The sequence below is a fragment of the Neospora caninum genome, chromosome VI (assembly GCF_000208865.1).
Source record: "Neospora caninum Liverpool complete genome, chromosome VI".
Lineage (NCBI taxonomy): Eukaryota > Apicomplexa > Conoidasida > Eucoccidiorida > Sarcocystidae > Neospora > Neospora caninum.
Window position 1 is genome coordinate 2,118,793 of NC_018392.1, and position 20,476 is coordinate 2,139,268.

General features: G+C 54.9%; 7 protein-coding genes and 1 pseudogene across 7 annotated transcripts, besides 1 other annotated feature; all 8 read left to right on the forward strand.

Annotated features, from left to right (window-relative positions):
* Window positions 1–65: 65 nt before the first annotated feature.
* NCLIV_017890 (uncharacterized protein) lies at window positions 66–1,322 on the forward strand (the record flags this gene model as incomplete). Its single annotated transcript, XM_003881981.1, has 1 exon — window positions 66–1,322. One exon carries the CDS (start codon window positions 66–68, stop codon window positions 1,320–1,322), a length of 1,257 nt encoding a protein of 418 aa, XP_003882030.1.
* Window positions 1,323–3,245: 1,923 nt separating this feature from the next.
* Window positions 3,246–4,478, forward strand: NCLIV_017900 (uncharacterized protein; the record flags this gene model as incomplete). The annotated part of the gene is made up of 1 exon (XM_003881982.1): window positions 3,246–4,478. The coding sequence occupies one exon, from the start codon at window positions 3,246–3,248 to the stop codon at window positions 4,476–4,478; it is 1,233 nt and encodes a 410-aa protein (XP_003882031.1).
* A 1,922-nt stretch (window positions 4,479–6,400) lies between these two features.
* Window positions 6,401–7,630, forward strand: NCLIV_017910 (uncharacterized protein; the record flags this gene model as incomplete). Its single annotated transcript, XM_003881983.1, has 1 exon — window positions 6,401–7,630. One exon carries the CDS (start codon window positions 6,401–6,403, stop codon window positions 7,628–7,630), a length of 1,230 nt encoding a protein of 409 aa, XP_003882032.1.
* A 1,461-nt stretch (window positions 7,631–9,091) lies between these two features.
* On the forward strand, window positions 9,092–10,276 carry NCLIV_017911 (annotated as a pseudogene).
* Window positions 9,092–10,276: a sequence feature.
* A 1,008-nt stretch (window positions 10,277–11,284) lies between these two features.
* On the forward strand, window positions 11,285–12,466 carry NCLIV_017920 (uncharacterized protein; the record flags this gene model as incomplete). Its single annotated transcript, XM_003881984.1, has 1 exon — window positions 11,285–12,466. The coding sequence occupies one exon, from the start codon at window positions 11,285–11,287 to the stop codon at window positions 12,464–12,466; it is 1,182 nt and encodes a 393-aa protein (XP_003882033.1).
* Window positions 12,467–13,508: 1,042 nt separating this feature from the next.
* NCLIV_017930 (uncharacterized protein) lies at window positions 13,509–14,684 on the forward strand (the record flags this gene model as incomplete). Its single annotated transcript, XM_003881985.1, has 1 exon — window positions 13,509–14,684. The coding sequence occupies one exon, from the start codon at window positions 13,509–13,511 to the stop codon at window positions 14,682–14,684; it is 1,176 nt and encodes a 391-aa protein (XP_003882034.1).
* Window positions 14,685–16,635: 1,951 nt separating this feature from the next.
* On the forward strand, window positions 16,636–17,883 carry NCLIV_017940 (uncharacterized protein; the record flags this gene model as incomplete). Its single annotated transcript, XM_003881986.1, has 1 exon — window positions 16,636–17,883. One exon carries the CDS (start codon window positions 16,636–16,638, stop codon window positions 17,881–17,883), a length of 1,248 nt encoding a protein of 415 aa, XP_003882035.1.
* Window positions 17,884–18,761: 878 nt separating this feature from the next.
* On the forward strand, window positions 18,762–20,060 carry NCLIV_017941 (uncharacterized protein; the record flags this gene model as incomplete). Its single annotated transcript, XM_003881987.1, has 1 exon — window positions 18,762–20,060. The coding sequence occupies one exon, from the start codon at window positions 18,762–18,764 to the stop codon at window positions 20,058–20,060; it is 1,299 nt and encodes a 432-aa protein (XP_003882036.1).
* Between the last annotated feature and the right edge of the window lie 416 nt (window positions 20,061–20,476).

Genomic DNA, 20,476 nt, shown 5'->3' on the forward strand with positions numbered 1-20,476 from the left:
TGTTGATTGATGGCTGGGAAGCTTTTAAAGCTATTTTTTCGATAGTTTTTGAGTCTGCATGTCACATGCGATTTCATATGTTTTCGGTGGACCACAAGTCGCTTTCATTACGTGGACCTAACACACGCAACATGGAACGCCACGCGCTCCAAATCGTGCTGCTCGCTTTCCTCCTGGCTGCCGCGGTGCCCTGCGCCGCGTCTGAGGCCTCTGGATCAGAGCCTGAGCCAGATTTCACCGTTACCATTAGCAAAGAGGGAATTACAGAAAACAGCCAACGGGAGTTCTCGCTCGGCCCTTCCGCCACTCTCCGCGTTGTCGACGAGACCGGCAAAGCGACTCTCCTGCCCGCTCCGAGCGCCGCCGCCGAAGGTGAGGCGGGACAGTACAGCGTCGCGTACGTGTTTGAGAACGGGCAGTGCAACTTCGAAAAAACAGTCGCATACAAGGACGCCTTCCCTGGCTACTCGCAACAATTATGGGTCCGTACCGGAACTGAGGCTGGGACCGAGGAGGTGGTTGCAGGAGAAGTTGGGAACTACACATTTACGAATCCTCCTGATGAGTATTTGAGTGGAGGGGGCAGTTTCTGCGTGAGGTTCACGACATCCCAATCGACGACAACCACCACCACGCCAACGACGACAGACACACAAGCGACAAAGACAAATGCATCTACATCCGCGGTCGGCTCACCCCCTGGCTCCGAATCTTCTGGAGAATCGTCCACCGCCCAGAGTCCAGAAGCCTCACATGGTGGCTCCCAGGGATCCCAAAATCACGAAGAAGAGGCAGAGGGTGCTTCAGCAGAAGAGAAAGTGCGCAGCGCCGCTGAAGCATTTTATTACCACCATGGTGAGGACCGAGGAGATGCCCCCATCACAGTGGAAAACGTGGATGTCCCCGTGGCGAAACAACCATCCCCCACACCAAAGCAGGAAGAATCTGCCCAAACTCCTAGTCAGTCGAGTTCCCCCGGTGAGCTCCCCGCGCAGGACCTCGCCGCACAAGATGTGAAAACTACCGCATCTTCCACATCGGCGAGTAGGGCAGCTCCATCCGCCACAGAAGAACAAGAAACAGTAAACAGTCCTGCCGTCGGAACGATACTGCCGCCCAGCACACTCGTCGACACTCCGGACAACAAAGGTACTGACGGTGATGTCCACAGTCGCTTGAGGAGGCTTTCAGACTCAGATGTTTCCGAAGTGAAATACTTAACGATCGTCGTGCACTCCGATGCTGACTGTTCTACGGCTGGAACATTGACGCTGTCAGCTGCTCTGTTGGCTTTGACAGCCTCAATCCTGTCCAGCTTCTAATTGAGTGCAGGGGCAGGATAAAAGTGGCCAGGCACCTTATGGCATTCCCAGACAGGGTTCATTTCTTGCCAATACTACGACGTCCCACTGGAAGGAGTCAGAGATTATTCAATGAATCAACAAGCAGTGCCTGTCGTGTATATCCACTGCTGCAATGGAAAAACCGGTTTTGGGGGGCGCCGTGACACCGTCAAAATGAACTGCTTATTTTAAACAACATAAGCTGATTGAACCGTCAGCCGCCAACCCCACTTCCAGTTGGGGGGGACTGGCATGAGCGGTTGCATCTTCAGCTTCGATGCAAGCATGTTAGCAATTGGCCGACCGGCGCGAGGCTGTCAAATCTCCCTCACGTTTCCCCTGCAGTATTCCACACCATAGCGCGCTTCACATACTAGGTTTCTGATCGATTAGGCCTCATACTAAGGGAGGCAAAGTGTAGTCATAGGCCGGTGGGTTGCAATGCTCTTTGACCAGCTGATGTCCGGTGTAGATTTCCCCGCCGGCAAAGGAGACGCTGCAGTTGAGATATTGCTGTGACGAGATCGTAGGTTGGCTCCGAAGCGAGAGACAATGCAGCTCAGAGTTGGTCACACACAGTGTTGCATTCGCGTGGGGCCACTGGATGGCGATCCAGTCGGACAACACGGATCAACACCTTTCCTCCCACATCCTGTGTAGACAACACGCTCCAACCCCCAACAGAGAATCCAACTAGTCCTCAACCTTCCACCTCTACACTACAGACTAACACATCCTGCAAGACTGGAGAAAAAAGGGGCGCTGATGTGCCGGCCGAACCCCATCGTGGCAGCTCTTGACGCAAGCGCCTCAGAAGTGAACGACTTGACGTTTGTGGTGCACGCCGCTGCACGTAGAATCCAGCCGAAACATTGGTACGGAGTCCCTGCATTTTTGGCCATAACAGCCACGCTCCTCTCCATCTTTTCTTTGTGGCAAGTTCGACAAGGTGCGTGGTTCGTTACACACCGTGGCAGGATTGGGTGCCGACGGCACATGCAAACGGGAGAATGATCGTTTGTGGGAACTAGGGTGAAATCGTGAATCCATCAGGGAAGATGTAGCCTGAACTGGACCACAGACAATGAGCCTTGGTCAGCTGGTCTCCTACGCTCTCCTGGAAGAAGCTAGCTTTCTCCAACAACCTAGTCGGATGTATACGACAGTCGAATGTCCTCGAAATGAATGAAACACCAGCTCGGTGTGATCATGTTACAAGCATACCGTCAAACATGAAGATTTCGATAGACCCACCTCGAGTCCCAGACGCTTCTGTTCCGTAGATCACTTCATCTATGGCTTTTTCCAGTGGACACACCTGTAGATGAACACGATGTGAAGGAATCATCATTCGCCGCCGATTCAAAATCAGCATCAAGGAGCTGGTCTACGTTTGTTGGTGAACGCGGGACGCATGAGGCCGTGTAGCTGTCTTCCTCGACACTGTGGATCGGGAAAAAACAATGGGCAACGCCTCCTTGACACGTGCGCAGGGGCCCAATCCATTGTTGCAGCCCACGCGCCACACACAGTCCTCGCAGATACGTGCCACATGCTGTCTGCTTTTTTCTGCTTATTGATAGTCACAGACTCCCAGCTTCGGGTCCTTTCTGTGTGCAGGCTTTGCCCTCAAATCCATTCAACCTTGTCTCGCCTTCTCCTTTCGCCCTGCCTTGCTTAGTACGGGTCACTCTGCCTTTTTTCAGTCATCGCGCCATTCCAGGCGAACCCGTACACGCGCTCCCTTTGATGCTTGGCTCTCTGCGTGTCGCGCCAGGCAAAACGTGCATGTAAGTGAGCGCCGCCGCCCGCACACTGGAGGTTCTAACCGCGATGCTGGTGAATGGGGGATGGAAAGCTGTTCAATCCAATTTTAAAACCGGCTTTGGGTCTACATTCCACATGCGATTTCATTCCCTTTTTGTGCGCCACAAGTCGCTTTCACTACTGGACCGTAACACATGCAACATGGAACGCCACGCGCTCCAAATCGTGCTGCTCGCTTTGCTCCTGGCTGCCGCGGTGCCCTGCGCCACGTCTGAGGCCTCTGGATCAGAGCCTGAGCCAGATTTCACCGTTACCATTGGCAAAGAGGGAATTACAGAAAACAGCCGACGGGAGTTTTCGCTCGGCCCTTCCGCCACTCTCCGTGTTGTCGACGAGACCGGCAAAGCGACTCTCCTGCCGGCTCCGAGCGCCGCCGCCGAAAGTGAGGCGGGGCAGTACAGCGTCGCGTACGTGTTTGAGAACGGGCAGTGCAACTTCGAAAAAACAGTCGCATACAAGGACGCCTTCCCTGGCTATTCGGAAGAATTATGGGTCCGTACCGGAACTGAGGCTGGGACCGGGGAAGAGGGTACAGGAGAAGTTGGGAACTACACATTTACGAATCCTCCTGATGAGTATTTGAGTGGAGGGGGCAGTTTCTGTGTGAGGTTCACGACGGCGACAAGCACAACTACGTCGTCTCCGACAACGGCACCGACAGTGCCAGCGACACCCCAAACCCCCTCAACGGGAAATGGTAACGCCGGCGGTGGAGGCTCAGCTGGTACCCAAACACCGGGAGTACCAGGCGATCCGGAGAAGAGTCCTGAGCTACAGGAAACTGAAGAGGAACCTACAATACAAGCTGCTGGCGATGGTATCATGGCGGCCAGTTACCAGGAGTATGACGACAGCCGCAAAGATTCCTCCGTCACAGTGGAAAACCTGGATGTCCCCGTGGCGAAACAAGCAACCCCAAAGCAGGAAGAGTCTGTCCAAACTCCTAGTCAGTCGAGTTCCTCCGGTGAGCTCCCCGCGCAGGACCTCGCCGCACAAGATGTGAAAACTACCGCATCTTCCACATCGGCGAGTAGGGCAGCTCCATCCGCCACAGAAGAACAAGAAACAGTAAACAGTCCTGCCGTCGGAACGATACTGCAGCCCAGCACACTCGTCGACACTCCGGACAACAAAGGTACTGACAGTGATGTTCACAGTCGCTTGAGGAGGCTTTCTGACTCAGATGTTTCCGAAGTGAAATACTTAACGATCGTCGTGCACTCCGATGCTGACTGTTCTACGGCCGGAACATTGACGCTGTCAGCTGCTTTGTTGGCTTTGACAGCCTCAATCCTGTCCAGCTTCTAATTGAGTGCAGGGGTAGGATAAAAGTGGCCAGGCACCTTATGGCATTCCCAGACAGGGTTCATTTCTTGCCAATACTACGACGTCCCACTGGAAGGAGTCAGAGATTATTCAATGAATCAACAAGCAGTGCCTGTCGTGTATATCCATTGCTGCAGTGGAAAAACCGGTTTTGGGGGGCGCCGTGACACTGTCAAAATGAACTGCTTATTTTGAACAACATAAGCTGATTGAACCGTCAGCCGCCAACCCCACTTCCAGTTTGGGGGGAGTGGCATGACTGGTTGCATCCTCAGCTTCAATGCAAGCATGTTAGCAATTGGCCGACCGGCGCGAGGCTGTCAAATCTCCCTCACGTTTCCCCTGCAGTATTCCACACCATAGCGTGCTTCACATACTAGGTTTCTGATCGATTAGGCCTCATACTAAGGGAGGCAAAGTGTAGTCATAGGCCGGTGGGTTGCAATGCTCTTTGACCAGCTGATGTCCGGTGTAGATTTCCCCGCCGGCAAAAGAGACGCTGCAGTTGAGATATGGCTGTGACGAGATCGTAGGTTGGCTCCGAAGCGAGAGACAATGCAGCTCAGAGTGGGTCACACACAGTGTTGCATTCGCGTGGGGCCACTGGATGGCGATCCAGTCGGACAACACGGATCAACACCTTTCCTCCCACATCCTGTGTAGACAACACGCTCCAACCCCCAACAGAGAATCCAACTAGTCCTCAACCTTCCACCTCTACACTACAGACTAACACATCCTGCAAGACTGGAGAAAAAAGGGGCGCTGATGTGCCGGCCGAACCCCATCGTGGCAGCTCTTGACGCAAGCGCTTCAGAAGTGAACGACTTGACGTTTGTGGTGCACGCCGCTGCACGTAGAATCCAGCCGAAGCATTGGTACGGAGTCCCTGATTTGGTGGCCATAACGGCCACGCTCCTCTCCATCTTTTCTTTGTGGCAAGTTCGACAAGGTGCGTGGTTCGTTACACACCGTGGCAGGATTGGGTGCCGACGGCACATGCAAACGGGAGAATGATCGTTTGTGGGAACTAGGGTGAAATCGTGAATCCATCAGGGAAGATGTAGCCTGAACTGGACCACAGACAATGAGCCTTGGTCAGCAGATCTCCTCCGCTCTCCTGAAAGAAGCTAGCCTTTTCCAGCAACGTAGTCGGATGTATACGACAGTCGAATGTCCTCGAAATGAGTGAAACACCAGCTCGCGGTGAGCAAGCGACAAGCGTACCGTCGAACATGAAGATTTCGATAGACCCCCTCGAGTCCCAGACGCTTCTGTTCCGTAGACCACTTCATCTATGGCTTTTTCCAGTGGACACACCTGTAGATGAACACGATACGAAGGAATCATCATTCGCCGCCGATTCAAAATCAGCATCAAGGAGCTGGTCTACGTTTGTTGGTGAACGCGGGACGCATGAGGCCGTGTAGCTGTCTTCCTCGACACTGTGGATCGGGAAAAAACAATGGGCAACGCCTCCTTGACACGTGCGCAGGGGCCCAATCCATTGTTGCAGCCCACGCGCCACACACAGTCCTCGCGGATACGTGCCACATGCTGTCTGCTTTTTTCTGCTTATTGATAGTCACAGACTCTCAGCTTCGGGTCCTTTCTGTGTGCAGGCTTTGCCCTCAAATCCATTCAACCTTGTCTCGCCTTCTCCTTTCGCCCTGCCTTGCTTAGTACGGGTCACTCTGCCTTTTTTCAGTCATCGCGCCATTCCAGGCGAACCCGTACACGCGCTCCCTTTGATGCTTGGCTCTCTGCGTGTCGCGCCAGGCAAAACGTGCATGTAAGTGAGCGCCGCCGCCCGCACACTGGAGGTTCGAAACGCGGTTCTGTCGATTGATGGCTGGGATGCTGTTATATCCATTTTCAAAATCGGGTTTCAGTCTGCATTCCACATGCGATTTCATGCCTTGTCGGTGGACCACAAGTCGCTTTCATTACGGGACCGCAACACATGCAACATGGAACGCCACGCGCTCCAAATCGTGCTGCTCGCTTTCCTCCTGGCTGCCGCGGTGCCCTGCGCCGCGTCTGAGGCCTCTGGATCAGAGCCTGAACCAGATTTCACCGTTACCATTAGCAAAGAGGGAATTAGGGAAAACAGCCAACGGGAGTTTTCGCTCGGGCCTTCCGCCACTCTCCGTGTTGTCGACGAGACCGGCAAAGCGACTCTCCTGCCGGCTCCGAGCGCCGCCGCCGAAAGTGAGGCGGGACAGTACAGCGTCGCGTACGTGTTTGAGAACGGGCAGTGCAACTTCGAAAAAACAGTCGCATACAAGGACGCCTTCCCTGGCTACTCGCAACAATTATGGGTCCGTACCGGAACTGAGGCTGGGAACGAGGAGGAGGGTGCTGGAAATGTTGGGAACTACACATTTACGAATCCTCCTGATGAGTATTTGAGTGGAGGGGTCAGTTTCTGTGTGAGGTTCACGACATCCCAATCGACGACAACCACCACCACGACCACGTCAACGACGGCAGGCTCTACAAAGTCGCCCGGTTCCTCATCTGAGACGACTGGCAGCGGAGAGCCGTCAACAGGTGCCGGAAGCGGTCTAGTCCCCCTGGAGCCATCGGAAGTCATCGAAGGTGATACGGAGCTGGAGCCAGGCGCAGGCAGCGAAGAGGAAAAGGGGAGCCTCGAGGAAGCCGCTGAAGCAAAGGCGAATGATGCCGAGACTGTTCGGGTGGTTTCTAAAGCCGCGGCTGAGTCCTCCGGAAGTCAAACAGGGTCGAAGCAGTCAGAATATGCGAATCCCTCTAGTTTATCTCATTCATCGGGTGACGAAACTGTTGCAGACCAAGTCTCAAAAGACCTCAACGTTTCTGCATCTACCACCTCGGCAGGTAGTGCAGCCTCCTCCGCCACAGAAAAACAACCAGCAACTTCTCAATCTTCCGAGACAACGACAAAGCTACGCACACCGGTCGGGACTGGAGACAAAACAGGTACTGGTGGTGAGGCCCCCAGTCGCTTGAGGCGGCTTTCAGACTCAACGGTTTCAGAAGAGAAATACCTGACCATCGTCGTGCACTCCGCTGCTTCCGGTTCTACCGCCGGGACATTGACGCTGTCAGGTGCTGTGATGGCATTGACAGCCTCACTCCTGGCCATCTTTTAATCGAGAGAAGGGGGAGAATGCGCGTGGGCCATTAAGCTGTGGCAGGGGGGCCGGCTCGTGCAAACAGTCCCCCCCCCGTGGCAGCGAGAATGTAAAAATAGAATATCCAGCAGCATGTGGCCCGAATCCGAGGAAACCATCGTCTATAAGTTTGTGGCAGCGTCCGCCCCCTTTTGCACTCATAAAAAAAATCTGGCTAATTCAAGCAAGCTAATCCGCATTAGGCACCGAGAAGACTCAAGTGCAATCAACGAGTTCTCTAACTGACTGTGATATGAGCTGGGCGGTAAGCAAGCGAGGAATGTGCGGTCCGTGATGAGGTTGCCCATATCCCTAGCATCAGTCCTAAACGCTTCCGCGTCAACATTCGACTCGTATACGTCTTCTTCCATGGGCTGTGCTGACAACAAAGACGATGAACAGGTCTCCAGCAGACGTCGTTTCTGAACGGTTTCAGAGGCTCGAGTGTACGTTTGCTTGTGGGATGGGGACGCATCGTCTCCGCCTATGGAGACTCTCGGCACAGTGGCCGTGTAGGATCCGGCGTTCAAGAGGCTAAACAACGGCGCGGACAGTCATCGTGCTGCTCCAGACCTGCCGCCGCGCACAATTCCAGATACGCGCCGCACGTTATCTGTTTTTCTTCTCGTCCTCGATGGCGTCTGGCGTTCTGTCCGCTTGTGGTGCCATCGTTGCCGTGAAGCCAACGCAATCCATTATCGCCCTCCATTCTTCGCTGCTCGCGGCCAGGGTCACACTCCCTCTCTCAGTCTCCGAACCAGTTGTAGAGGCGAGCTCGCACTCTTGCTCCCCTTCTTTGCCAGTGGATGGCTTGCCAGGCGTCGCGGGCGTTGGGCCTTGCGCCGCTTCGCCACTGCCGGGTGTAGTCGCAATCGTTTTTACAATGGTTCAAAGCCTTTGTGGAAAAACACTTGGGCTCACTTCAAGTCGCCTATTGGCGCGCAGTGCAATGATTTCTCGACACCTTTTGTGGTAGGATCGGGGGAAAAAGGGTTTGGCAGTTACACAAGGCGATCTCAGTCATGCAACAGATCTTTTGACTCCCATATCATATGCTTGTCGCAAATTCTCTCTAGTTTCTTCCTCTCTACGGAGATGGTGCTAACTGCACTCGTTTTGGCAAAGGAGTGATCGCTGCTAAACCAACACAATCCATTATCGTCGTCCGGTCTCCTCCCGTGGCAGCCAAGGTCACCCTTCGCCTTTCAGGCCCCGCCCGGTCGAGGCAAACGCCGCCCCACGCGCCTCCTCTTTGCCAGAGCATCGCGCGTGCCAGGCGGTTCGTGCACTCGAGGTTCGAAACGCGGTTCAGTTGAATGATCGTTGGAAAGCTGTTAAAGCTATTTTCAAAATCAGGTTTGAGTCTGCGTTTCACACGCGGTTCCATGTGTTTTCGGCGGACCACAAGTCGCTCTTCCTTACGTGGACCGTAACACATGCAACATAGAACGCCACGCGCTCCAAATCGTGCTGCTCGCTTTCCTCCTGGCTGCCGCGGTGCCCTGCGCCGCGTCTGAGGCCTCTGGATCAGAGCCTGAACCAGATTTCACCGTTACCATTAGCAAAGAGGGAATTGCAGAAAACAGCCAACGGGAGTTCTCGCTCGGCCCTTCCGCCACTCTCCGTGTTGTCGACGAGACCGGCAAAGCGACTCTCCTGCCCGCTCCGGGCGCCGCCGGCGACAGTGAGGCGGGACAGTACAGCGTCGCGTACGTGTTTGAGAACGGGCAGTGCAACTTCGAAAAAACAGTCGCATACAAGGACGCCTTCCCTGGCTATTCGGAAGAATTATGGGTCCGTACCGGAACTGAGGCTGGGACCGGGGAAGAGGGTACAGGAGAAGTTGGGAACTACACATTTACGAATCCTCCTGATGAGTATTTGAGTGGAGGGTTCAGTTTCTGTGTGCGGTTCACAACAAACCCCGCCGCAACTTCCACAACAACACCGTCACCTATAACGACATCCTTGGCAACCACGGTACGGCCCTCTGCGTCGTCCGACGGTTCGTCATCTGACCCGACACTTGGTGGAGCTTCTGGAAATGCCGCAGGCCCAGGCAACCAGGACGGACATGGAAGTGATGGAGAAGCACAAACGGAGGACAAGCGCCCTGTCGAAGAAGAAGTAGAACGCCCTGGCGTCCCGGCAGGCCCCAGCCACGTACAGGAGGAGAGCGGCCTCCGTGGATCCGTCCCAGACCACACTGTGGCAGGCTCCTCTGAGAATCAAGTGGCCTCAGAGCACACATCGTCTCCGATCGCTACTACCCCGTCGCGTTCTTCGAGCGACCTCACCAACGAAGAGCAAACCACACCAAACATGGTTATCACTACATCTCCCACCCTGGCAGACAGCAGCCTCCCCTCCGGCACCAAAGGTTCATCAACTGCTCCTGCCCCCTTATCGACACTAGAGATAAGCGCATCCCTGGGGTCCTCAGACAACAAAGGTGCTGATGGTGATGGCCACGCTCGCTTGAGGCGTCTTTCAGACTCAGAGGCTTCAGAAGCGAAATACTTGACGATTGTGGTGCACTCTGCGGCTTATGGTTCTACGGCCGGAACGTCTCTGGTGGCAGCATCCGTCTTGGCCATGACAGCATCAGTGTTGTCCAGCTTTTAGTTGAGGTAGAGGGGAGAATGAACATGGACTGGTCCACTGTGGCAAGGTCACCGGTCCGTGCACCCAACGGCACGTCGTCGGACAGAAGCTAAACGGAATTGGGATACCCAGAAGCAGGATGTGGTCTGACTGCCACCGACCGCTCCCTCACTCCCGAAGTGGTCTACCTATTAGATGCACCCTACACCGTTGTAGATTACAGTCGAAAAACATGGGGGGCGCGAGTCGTCTGCGTCAAGGCGACATGAACTCGACTTTAGAAGAAGGGGAAGTGTGCCGTCCGTCGTGAGACGGTCTAAAACGTTGACGTGTCTCTTCGAGTTCGGCACGACTCTTGGCTTTTTCCACTGTTTTCTGTGGTTGGTGCGAAATGGCGATGAAGGAACCAGAAACGTCGTTGTGTCACAAAGACGCGGGGCACTACGAGACCCGCTAGTGCACGCTTGTGTGTAGGGAATCGGCGCCTGGATGCTCGTGTACTCAACATGCTACACACTCACGTCACGTAGTGCTGAGAAAGTAAGGCGTTTAGCAGGTGCGCAATCGGCCACCTCGTTCGTGCTGTCCTGTGGCCGCACACAATCCCCGATACACGTCCCAGGTAGTTGGATTTCCTCTCACATCGGACAAGTGGTTACTTCCGAGACCATTTGTTTCCTGCAGCCGCCGCTACACTAACGAAACCCTTTCTCGCCCTCTCCTTTCGCCCTGCCTTGCTTAGTACGGGTCACTGTCCCTTTCTCAGTCATCGCGCCGATCCAGGCGAACCCGCACACGCGCTCCCTTTGCCGCTTGGCTTTCTGCGTCGCGCGCCAGGCATCTCGTGCATGTAGGTGAGCGCCGCCGCCCGCACACTGGAGGTTCTAACCGCGATGCTGGTGAATGGGGGATGGAAAACTGTTCAATCCAATTTTAAAACCGGCTTAGGGTCAGCATTTCACATGAGATTTCCATGCCTTTTCAGCGGACCACAAGTCGCTTTCATTACTGGACCGTAACACATGCAACATGGAACGCCACGCGTTCCAAATCGTGCTGCTCGCTTTCCTCCTGGCTGCCGCGGTGCCCTGCGCCGCGTCTGAGGCCTCTGGATCAGAGCCTGAGCCAGATTTCACCGTTACCATTAGCAAAGAGGGAATTACAGAAAACAGCCGACGGGAGTTTTCGCTCGGCCCTTCCGCCACTCTCCGTGTTGTCGACGAGACCGGCAAAGCGACTCTCCTGCCGGCTCCGACCACCGCCGGCGACAGTGAGGCGGGGCAGTACAGCGTCGCGTACGTGTTTGAGAACGGGCAGTGCAACTTCGAAAAAACAGTCGCATACAAGGACGCCTTCCCTGGCTACTCGCAACAATTATGGGTCCGTACCGGAACTGAGGCTGGGACCGGGAAAGAGGGTACAGGAGAAGTTGGGAACTACACATTTACGAATCCTCCTGATGAGTATTTGAGTGGAGGGGTCAGTTTCTGTGTGAGGTTCACGACATCCCAATCGACGACAACCACCACCACGACCACGTCAACGACAGCGGTAGATGCAACGGATGATTCGTCAACCCACACGGATAGTAATTCAGACTTGTCATCTCCAGTGGGAGGCGGACTGCAACCTCTCTTGCCAGGGGGCGCCCAGCAAGGACAGGGGCCCGCGGGCGCCGGAGAAGGCCAGGGGCCCGAGGTCGCCGGAGAAGGCCAGGTGACCGGCGGCGTAGGTGATGGCAACTCAGCAGGCAAGAAGGACAACAGGGCCTCTCCCGTCGTCTCCGCAGGAGAGCCTGCTTCCCCCAAGGTACAAACAGCCCCACTCGAGTCAGAGTCGGCGGGTCCTGCGAGTGTATCGCTTTCTACCGGTGACACCCCACCTAAACAAGAACCCACACAAGACGACGCCGCCACCACATCCCCCCCTTCAGCAGACAGCGCAGTCTCCTTGGCCACAGCGGCCCCATCGAGTACTCAAGCTGACGAGCCGACAATAGAGCCCAGCACATCCGTCGTTGGGAATGCGGAGAACAGAGCTGCTGACGGTGATAGCCACGCTCGCTTGAGACGGCTTTCTGGCACAGAGGCTTCAGAAGTGAAATACCTGACCATCGTCGTGCACTCCGCTGCTTCCGGGTCTACGGCCGGAACATTGACGCTGTCAGCTGCTCTGTTGGCTTTGACAGCCTCACTCCTGGCCATCTTCTAAACAAGGAACGAAGGGGAATGCACAGGCAGCGTCACACTGTCGCATGATCAGCGGCCCAGGTAAAGCAGTAGCACCCGCGTTGACGGGAGCGAGACTACATTCGTATATCCACCAAGCAGGATATGACCTGAATCTCTACAGCAGCCGCCGAGAAGCCTGTGTCACCAGCTCCCTTCGCACTCCTGAACCACGCTAGCTCCAATAAGTGTGCCTCACAGTTTTAAGTGCCAGTCGAGAAATCCACGTGCCATGGACGAGTCCTCTGCGTTACTGCGACGTCTTCTCCGGCACCGGCAAGAGGGAAACGTGTTGGCCGTTTTTTGTGGCTGCCCATAACTCCGAAACCTTTCTATGACATGTACGAAACATAGCGTTGTTCTTCTACGACTTTTTTCCACAAGCAGCGCTGATGATGAAGATAAGAGGCCAAAGAATTTCGGCGTTTCGGCATGTCTTTGATGCGGTGATGTACGTTTGGGGGAGGCCACGGGACGGGAGGTCTCCTGAAGTTGACATTCTCCGCATACTCAGTTCGAATAGGGTCAAGGGAATAAGTCGCTTCACAGCTGAGAAGGTGGCCGTCGTGTTGGTGCTGCCTTCGGCGCCACACACACAATCCGAGATGCATGCTGCATATCCTCTGTTTGTTTTTCTCCCGACAAAAAAGTGTCACCTTCAGCACTTGCGTTTAGGCAGTGAATGCCGTCAATCAAATGCAGTCCGAGATCGCGTACTTTTCTCTTCGTCCTTTGACAGGCAGGATCACACACTCTCTCTCTCGGTCCCCGAGCCGACCCAGGCAACGTTGGACGTGGCGCTCCCTTTCTTTGCCGGTGGCGAGCACTGCGCGCATCTCGTGCATGTGTGGCCGGTCGGACCTGCGTGCACTGGGGGTTGCAGAAGCGATTGTGTCGGATGAGGGCTGATGGTTGTTTGAAAAACGTTCCGAAATCAGCTCGAGACGTGTTCCACGATACATTAACGTGTTTTGTTTCACGGCCCACAAACCTCTTTTTACTACGTGGACCATAACACATGCAACATGGAACGCCACGCGCTCCAAATCGTGCTGCTCGCTTTCCTCCTGGCTGCCGCGGTGCCCTGCGCCGCGTCTGAGGCCTCTGGATCAGAGCCAAAGCCAGATTTCACCGTTACCATTGGCAAAGAGGGAATTACAGAAAACAGCCAACGAGAGTTCTCGCTCGGCCCTTCCGCCACTCTCCGTGTTGTCGACGAGACTGGCAAAGCGACTCTCCTGCCGGCACCGAACACCGCCGGCGACAGTGAGGCGGGACAGTACAGCGTCGCGTACGTGTTTGAGAACGGGCAGTGCAACTTCGAAAAAACAGTCGCATACAAGGACGCCTTCCCTGGCTATTCGGAAGAATTATGGGTCCGTACCGGAACTGAGGCTGGGACCGAGGAGGTGGCTGCAGGAGAAGTTGGGAACTACACATTTACGAATCCTCCTGATGAGTATTTGAGTGGGGGCGTCAGCTTCTGTGTGCGGTTCACGACGGCGACAAGCACAACTACGTCGTCTCCGACAACGGCACCGACAGGACCAGCGACATCCCAAACCCCCTCAACGGGAAATGGTATCGCCGGCGGTGGAGGCTCAGGTGGCACCGAAACTGGGAGAGTACCAGGCACTCCGGAAGGCCGTCCTGGGCCAGAGCAAACTGAAGAGAAAGCTCCAATACAAGCTGGTGGCGATGGTGTCATGGCGGCCAGTTACCAGGAGTATGATGACAGCCGCAAAGATTCCTCCGTCACAGTGGAAAACCTGGATGACCCCGTGGCGAAACAACCACCCCCCACACCAAAGCAGGAAGAATCTGCCCAAACTCCTAGTCAGTTGAGTTCCTCTGGTGAGCTCCCCGCGCAGGACCTCGCCGCACAAGATGTGAAAACTACCGCATCTTCCACATCGGCGAGTAGGGCAGCTCCATCCGCCACAGAAGAACAAGAAACAGTAAACAGTCCTGCCGTCGGAACGATACTGCAGCCCAGCACACTCGTCGACACTCCGGACAACAAAGGTACTGACGGTGATGTCCACCGTCGCTTGAGGAGGCTTTCAGACTCAGATGTTTCCGAAGTGAAATACTTAACGATCGTCGTGCACTCCGATGCTGACTGTTCTACGGCCGGAACATTGACGCCGTCAGCTGCTCTGTTGGCTTTGACAGCGTCGCTCGTGTCCACCAGCTTCTGAATGAGGGCAGGGATAGGATAAACGTGACCAGGCACCTTATGGCATTCCCAGACAGGGTTCAATTTTTGCCAATACTACGACGTCCCACTGGAAGGAGTCAGAGATTATTCAAATGAATCAACAAGCAGTGCCTGTCGTGTATATCCACTGCTGCAGTGGAAGAACTCGTATTGGGGGGCGCCGTTACACTGTCAAAATGAACTGCTTATTTTAAACAACATAAGCTGATTGAACCGTCAGCCAAAAACCCCACTTCCACTTTGGGGGTAGTGGCATGAGTGGTTGCATCTTCAGCTCCGAGGCAAACATGTTAGCAATTGGTCGACCGGCGCGAGGCTGTCAAATATCCCTCAAGTTTCCCCTGCAGTATTCCACACCATAGCGTGCTTCACATACTAGGTTTCTGATCGATTAGGCCTCATACTAAGGGAGACGAAGAGTAGTCATAGGCCGGTGGGTTGCAATGCTCTTTGACCAGCTGATGTCCGGTGTAGATTTCCCCGCCGGCAAAGGAGACGCTGCAGTTGAGATATTGCTGTGACGAGATCGTAGGTTGGCTCCGAAGCGAGAGACAATGCAGCTCAGAGTTGGTCACACACAGTGTTGCATTCTCGTGGGGCCACTGGATGGCGATCCAGTCGGACAACACGGATCAACACCTTTCCTCCCACATCCTGTGTAGACAACACGCTCCAACCCCCAACAGAGAATCCAACTAGTCCTCAACCTTCCACCTCTACACTACAGACTAACACATCCTGCAAGACTGGAGAAAAAAGGGGCGCTGATGGTGCCGGCCGAACCCCATCGTGGCAGCTCTTGACGCAAGCGCTTCAGAAGTGAACGACTTGACGTTTGTGGTGCACGCCGCTGCACGTAGAATCCAGCCGAAGCATTGGTACGGAGTCCCTGCATTTTTGGCCATAACAGCCACGCTCCTCTCCATCTTTTCTTTGTGGCAAGTTCGACAAGGTGCGTGGTTCGTTACACACCGTGGCAGGATTGGGTGCCGACGGCACATGCAAACGGGAGAATGATCGTTTGTGGGAACTAGGGTGAAATCGTGAATCCATCAGGGAAGATGTAGCCTGAACTGGACCACAGACAATGAGCCTTGGTCAGCTGGTCTCCTCCGCTCTCCTAGAAGAAGCTAGCTTTCTCCAACAACCTAGTCGGATGTATACGACAGTCGAATGTCCTCGAAATGAATGAAACACCGGCTCGGTGTGATCATGTTACAAGCATACCGTCGAACATGAAGATTTCCATAGACAAACCACCTCGAGTCCCAGACGCGTCTGTTCCGTAGACCACTTCATCTATGGCTTTTTCCAGTGGACACACCTGTAGACGAACACGATGTGAAGGAATCATCATTCGCCGCCGATTCAAAATCAGCATCAAGGAGCTGGTCTACGTTAGTTGGTGAACGCGGGACGCATGAGGCCGTGTAGCTGTCTTCCTCGACACTGTGGATCGGGAAAAAACAATGGGCAACGCCTCCTTGACACGTGCGCAGGGGCCCAATCCATTGTTGCAGCCCACGCGCCACACACAGTCCTCGCAGATACGTGCCACATGCTGTCTGCTTTTTTCTGCTTATTGATAGTCACAGACTCTCAGCTTCGGATCTTCAGAGTTTCTCAGCTTTGGATGTTTTCTGTGTCCAGCCTTTGCCCTCAAATCCATTCATTCTTGTCTCGCCCTCTCCTTTCGCCCTGCCTTGCTTAGTACAGGTCACTGTCCCTTTCTCAGTCACCGCGCCGTTCCAGGCGAACCCGCACACGCGCTCCCTTTGCCGCTTGGCTTTCTGCGTCGCGCGCCAGGCATCTCGTGCATGTAGGTGAGCGCCGCCGCCCTCGCACTGGAGGTTGGAAACGCGGTTCTGTTGAATGATGGCTGGGAAGCTATTATATCCATTTTCCAAATCGGGTTTCAGAGTGCATTCTACATGCGATTTCATGCCTTGTCGGCGGACCACAAGTCGCTTTCATTACTGGACCGTAACACATGCAACATGGAACGCCACGCGCTCCAAATCGTGCTGCTCGCTTTCCTCCTGGCTGCCGCGGTGCCCTGCGCCGCGTCTGAGGCCTCTGGATCAGAGCCTGAGCCAGATTTCACCGTTACCATTAGCAAAGAGGGAATTGCAGAAAACAGCCAACGGGAGTTCTCGCTCGGCCCTTCAGCCACTCTCCGTGTTGTCGACGAGACCGGCAAAGCGACTCTCTTGCCGGCTCCGAGCGCCGCCGGCGACAGTGAGGCGGGACAGTACAGCGTCGCGTACGTGTTTGAGAACGGGCAGTGCAACTTCGAAAAAACAGTCGCATACAAGGACGCCTTCCCTGGCTACTCGCAACAATTATGGGTCCGTACCGGAACTGAGGCTGGGACCGAGGAGGTGGTTGCAGGAGAAGTTGGGAACTACACATTTACGAATCCTCCTGATGAGTATTTGAGTGGAGGGTTCAGTTTCTGTGTGCGGTTCACGTCAATCCCCGCCGCAACTTCCACAACAACACCGTCACCTATAACGACATCCTTGGCAACCACGGTACGGCCCTCTGCGTCGTCCGACGGTTCGTCATCTGACCCGACACTTGGTGGAGCTTCTGGAAATGCCGCAGGCCCAGGCAACCAGGACGGACATGGAAGTGATGGAGAAGCACAAACGGAGGACAAGCGCCCTGTCGAAGAAGAAGTAGAACGACCTGGCGTCCCGGCAAGCCCCAGCCACGTACAGGAGGAGAGCGGCCTCCGTGGATCCGTCCCAGACCACACTGTGGCAGGCTCCTCTGAGAGTCAAGTGGCCTCAGAGCACACATCGTCTTCGATCGCTACTACCCCGTCGCGTTCTTCGAGCGACCTCACCAACGAAGAGCAAACCACACCAAACATGGTTATCACTACATCTCCCACCCTGGCAGACAGCAGCCTCCCCTCCGGCACCAAAGGACCATCAACTGCTCCTGCCCCCTTATCGACACTAGAGATAAGCGCATCCCTGGGGTCCTCAGACAACAAAGGTGCTGATGGTGATGGCCACGCTCGCTTGAGGCGTCTTTCAGACTCAGAGGCTTCAGAAGCGAAATACTTGACGATTGTGGTGCACTCTGCGGCTTATGGTTCTACGGCCGGAACGTCTCTGGTGGCAGCATCCGTCTTGGCCATGACAGCATCAGTGTTGTCCAGCTTTTAGTTGAGGTAGAGGGGAGAATGAACATGGACTGGTCCACTGTGGCAAGGTCACCGGTCCGTGCACCCAACGGCACGTCGTCGGACAGAAGCTAAACGGAATTGGGATACCCAGAAGCAGGATGTGGTCTGACTGCCACCGACCGCTCCCTCACTCCCGAAGTGGTCTACCTATTAGATGCACCCTACACCGTTGTAGATTACAGTCGAAAAACATGGGGGGCGCGAGTCGTCTGCGTCAAGGCGACATGAACTCGACTTTAGAAGAAGGGGAAGTGTGCCGTCCGTCGTGAAACGGTCTAAAACGTTAACGTGTCTCTTCGAGTTCGGCACGACTCTTGGCTTTTTCCACTGTTTTCTGTGGTTGGTGCGAAATGGCGATGAAGGAACCAGAAACGTCGTTGTGTCACAAAGACGCGGGGCACTACGAGACCCGCTAGTGCACGCTTGTGTGTAGGGAATCGGCGCCTGGATGCTCGTGTACTCAACATGCTACACACTCACGTCACGTAGTGCTGAGAAAGTAAGGCGTTTAGCAGGTACGCAATCGGCCACCTCGTTCGTGCTGTCCTGTGGCCGCACACAATCCCCGATACACGTCCCAGGTAGTTGGATTTCCTCTCACATCGGACAAGTGGTTACTTCCGAGACCATTTGTTTCCTGCAGCCGCCGCTACACTAACGAAACCCTTTCTCGCCCTCTCCTTTCGCCCTGCCTTGCTTAGTACGGGTCACTGTCCCTTTCTCAGTCATCGCGCCGATCCAGGCGAACCCGCACACGCGCTCCCTTTGCCGCTTGGCTTTCTGCGTCGCGCGCCAGGCAAATCGAGCATGTAGGTGAGCGCCGCCGCCCGTTCTAAGCGCGGATCTGGTGAATGGGGGATGGAAAACTGTTCCAACCCTCTTCAAAACCGGCTTTGGGCCTGCATTCCACATGCGATTTCATGCCTTTTCAGTGGACCACAAGTCGCTTTTCATTACGTGGACCGTAACACATGCAACATGGAACGCCACGCGCTCCAAATCGTGCTGCTCGCTTTCCTCCTGGCTGCCGCGGTGCCCTGCGCCGCGTCTGAGGCCTCTGGATCAGAGCCTGAGCCAGATTTCACCGTTACCATTAGCAAAGAGGGAATTGCAGAAAACAGCCGACGGGAGTTTTCGCTCGGCCCTTCCGCCACTCTCCGTGTTGTCGACGAGACCGGCAAAGCGACTCTCCTGCCGGCTCCGACCACCGCCGGCGACAGTGAGGCGGGGCAGTACAGCGTCGCGTACGTGTTTGAGAACGGGCAGTGCAACTTCGAAAAAACAGTCGCATACAAGGACGCCTTCCCTGGCTACTCGCAACAATTATGGGTCCGTACCGGAACTGAGACTAGCGCCGGGGAAGAGGGTGCAGGAGAAGTTGGGAACTACACATTTACGAATCCTCCTGATGAGTATTTGAGTGGAGGGGTCAGTTTCTGTGTCCGGTTCACGACATCCCGATCGACGACAACCACCACCACGACCACGCCAACCACAGCGACTACGCTAACGTCAGCCACAACGGGAAAAACCTCAGCAGGAAAAAGCGACGTCAGCGGTGGAGGCACAACTGGTACCGAATCCGCCGCATTACTGCGTGATCAGCAGAACTATCCCGAGAAAGAAGAAGCCCCTGCCCATCCTCCAATACAAGAAGCTGTCGGTGGTATCATGGCGGCCAGTTACCTGGAGTATGACGACAGCCGCAAAGATTCCTCCGTCACCGTGGAAAACCTGGATGTCCCCGTGGCGAAACAAACAACCCCAAAGCAGGAAGAGTCTGTCCAAACTCCTAGTCAGTCGAGTTCCTCCGGTGAGCTCCCCGCGCAGGACCTCGCCGCACAAGATGTGACAACTACCGCATCTTCCACATCGGCGAGTAGGGCAGCTCCATCCGCCACAGAAGAACCAGAAACAGTAAACAGTCCTGCCGTCGGAACGATACTGCAGCCCAGCACACTCGTCGACACTCCGGACAACAAAGGTACTGACGGTGATGTCCACAGTCGCTTGAGGAGGCTTTCAGACTCAGATGTTTCCGAAGTGAAATACTTAACGATCGTCGTGCACTCCGATGCTGACTGTTCTACGGCCGGAACATTGACGCTGTCAGCTGCTCTGTTGGCTTTGACAGCCTCACTCCTCTCCAGCTTCTAATTGAGGGCAGGGATAGGATAAACGTGGCCAGGCACCTTATGGCATTCCCAGATAGGGTTCAATTCTTGCCAATACTACGACGTCCCCCTGGAAGGAGTCAGAGATTATTCAAACGAATCAACAAGCAGTGCTTGTCGCGTATATCCACTGCTGCAATGGAAGAACCGGTTTTGGGGGGCGCCGTGACACTACCAAAATGAACTGTTTATTTAAAACAACACAAGCTGATTGAACCGTCAGGCGAAAACCCCACTTCCAGTTGGGGGGGACTGGCATGAGCGGTTGCATCTTCAGCTCCGATGCAAGCATGTTAGCAATTGGTCGACCGGCGCGAGGCTGTCACATAGCCCTCACGTTTCCCCTGCAGTATTCCACACCATAGCGCGCTTCACATACTAGGTTTCTGATCGATTAGG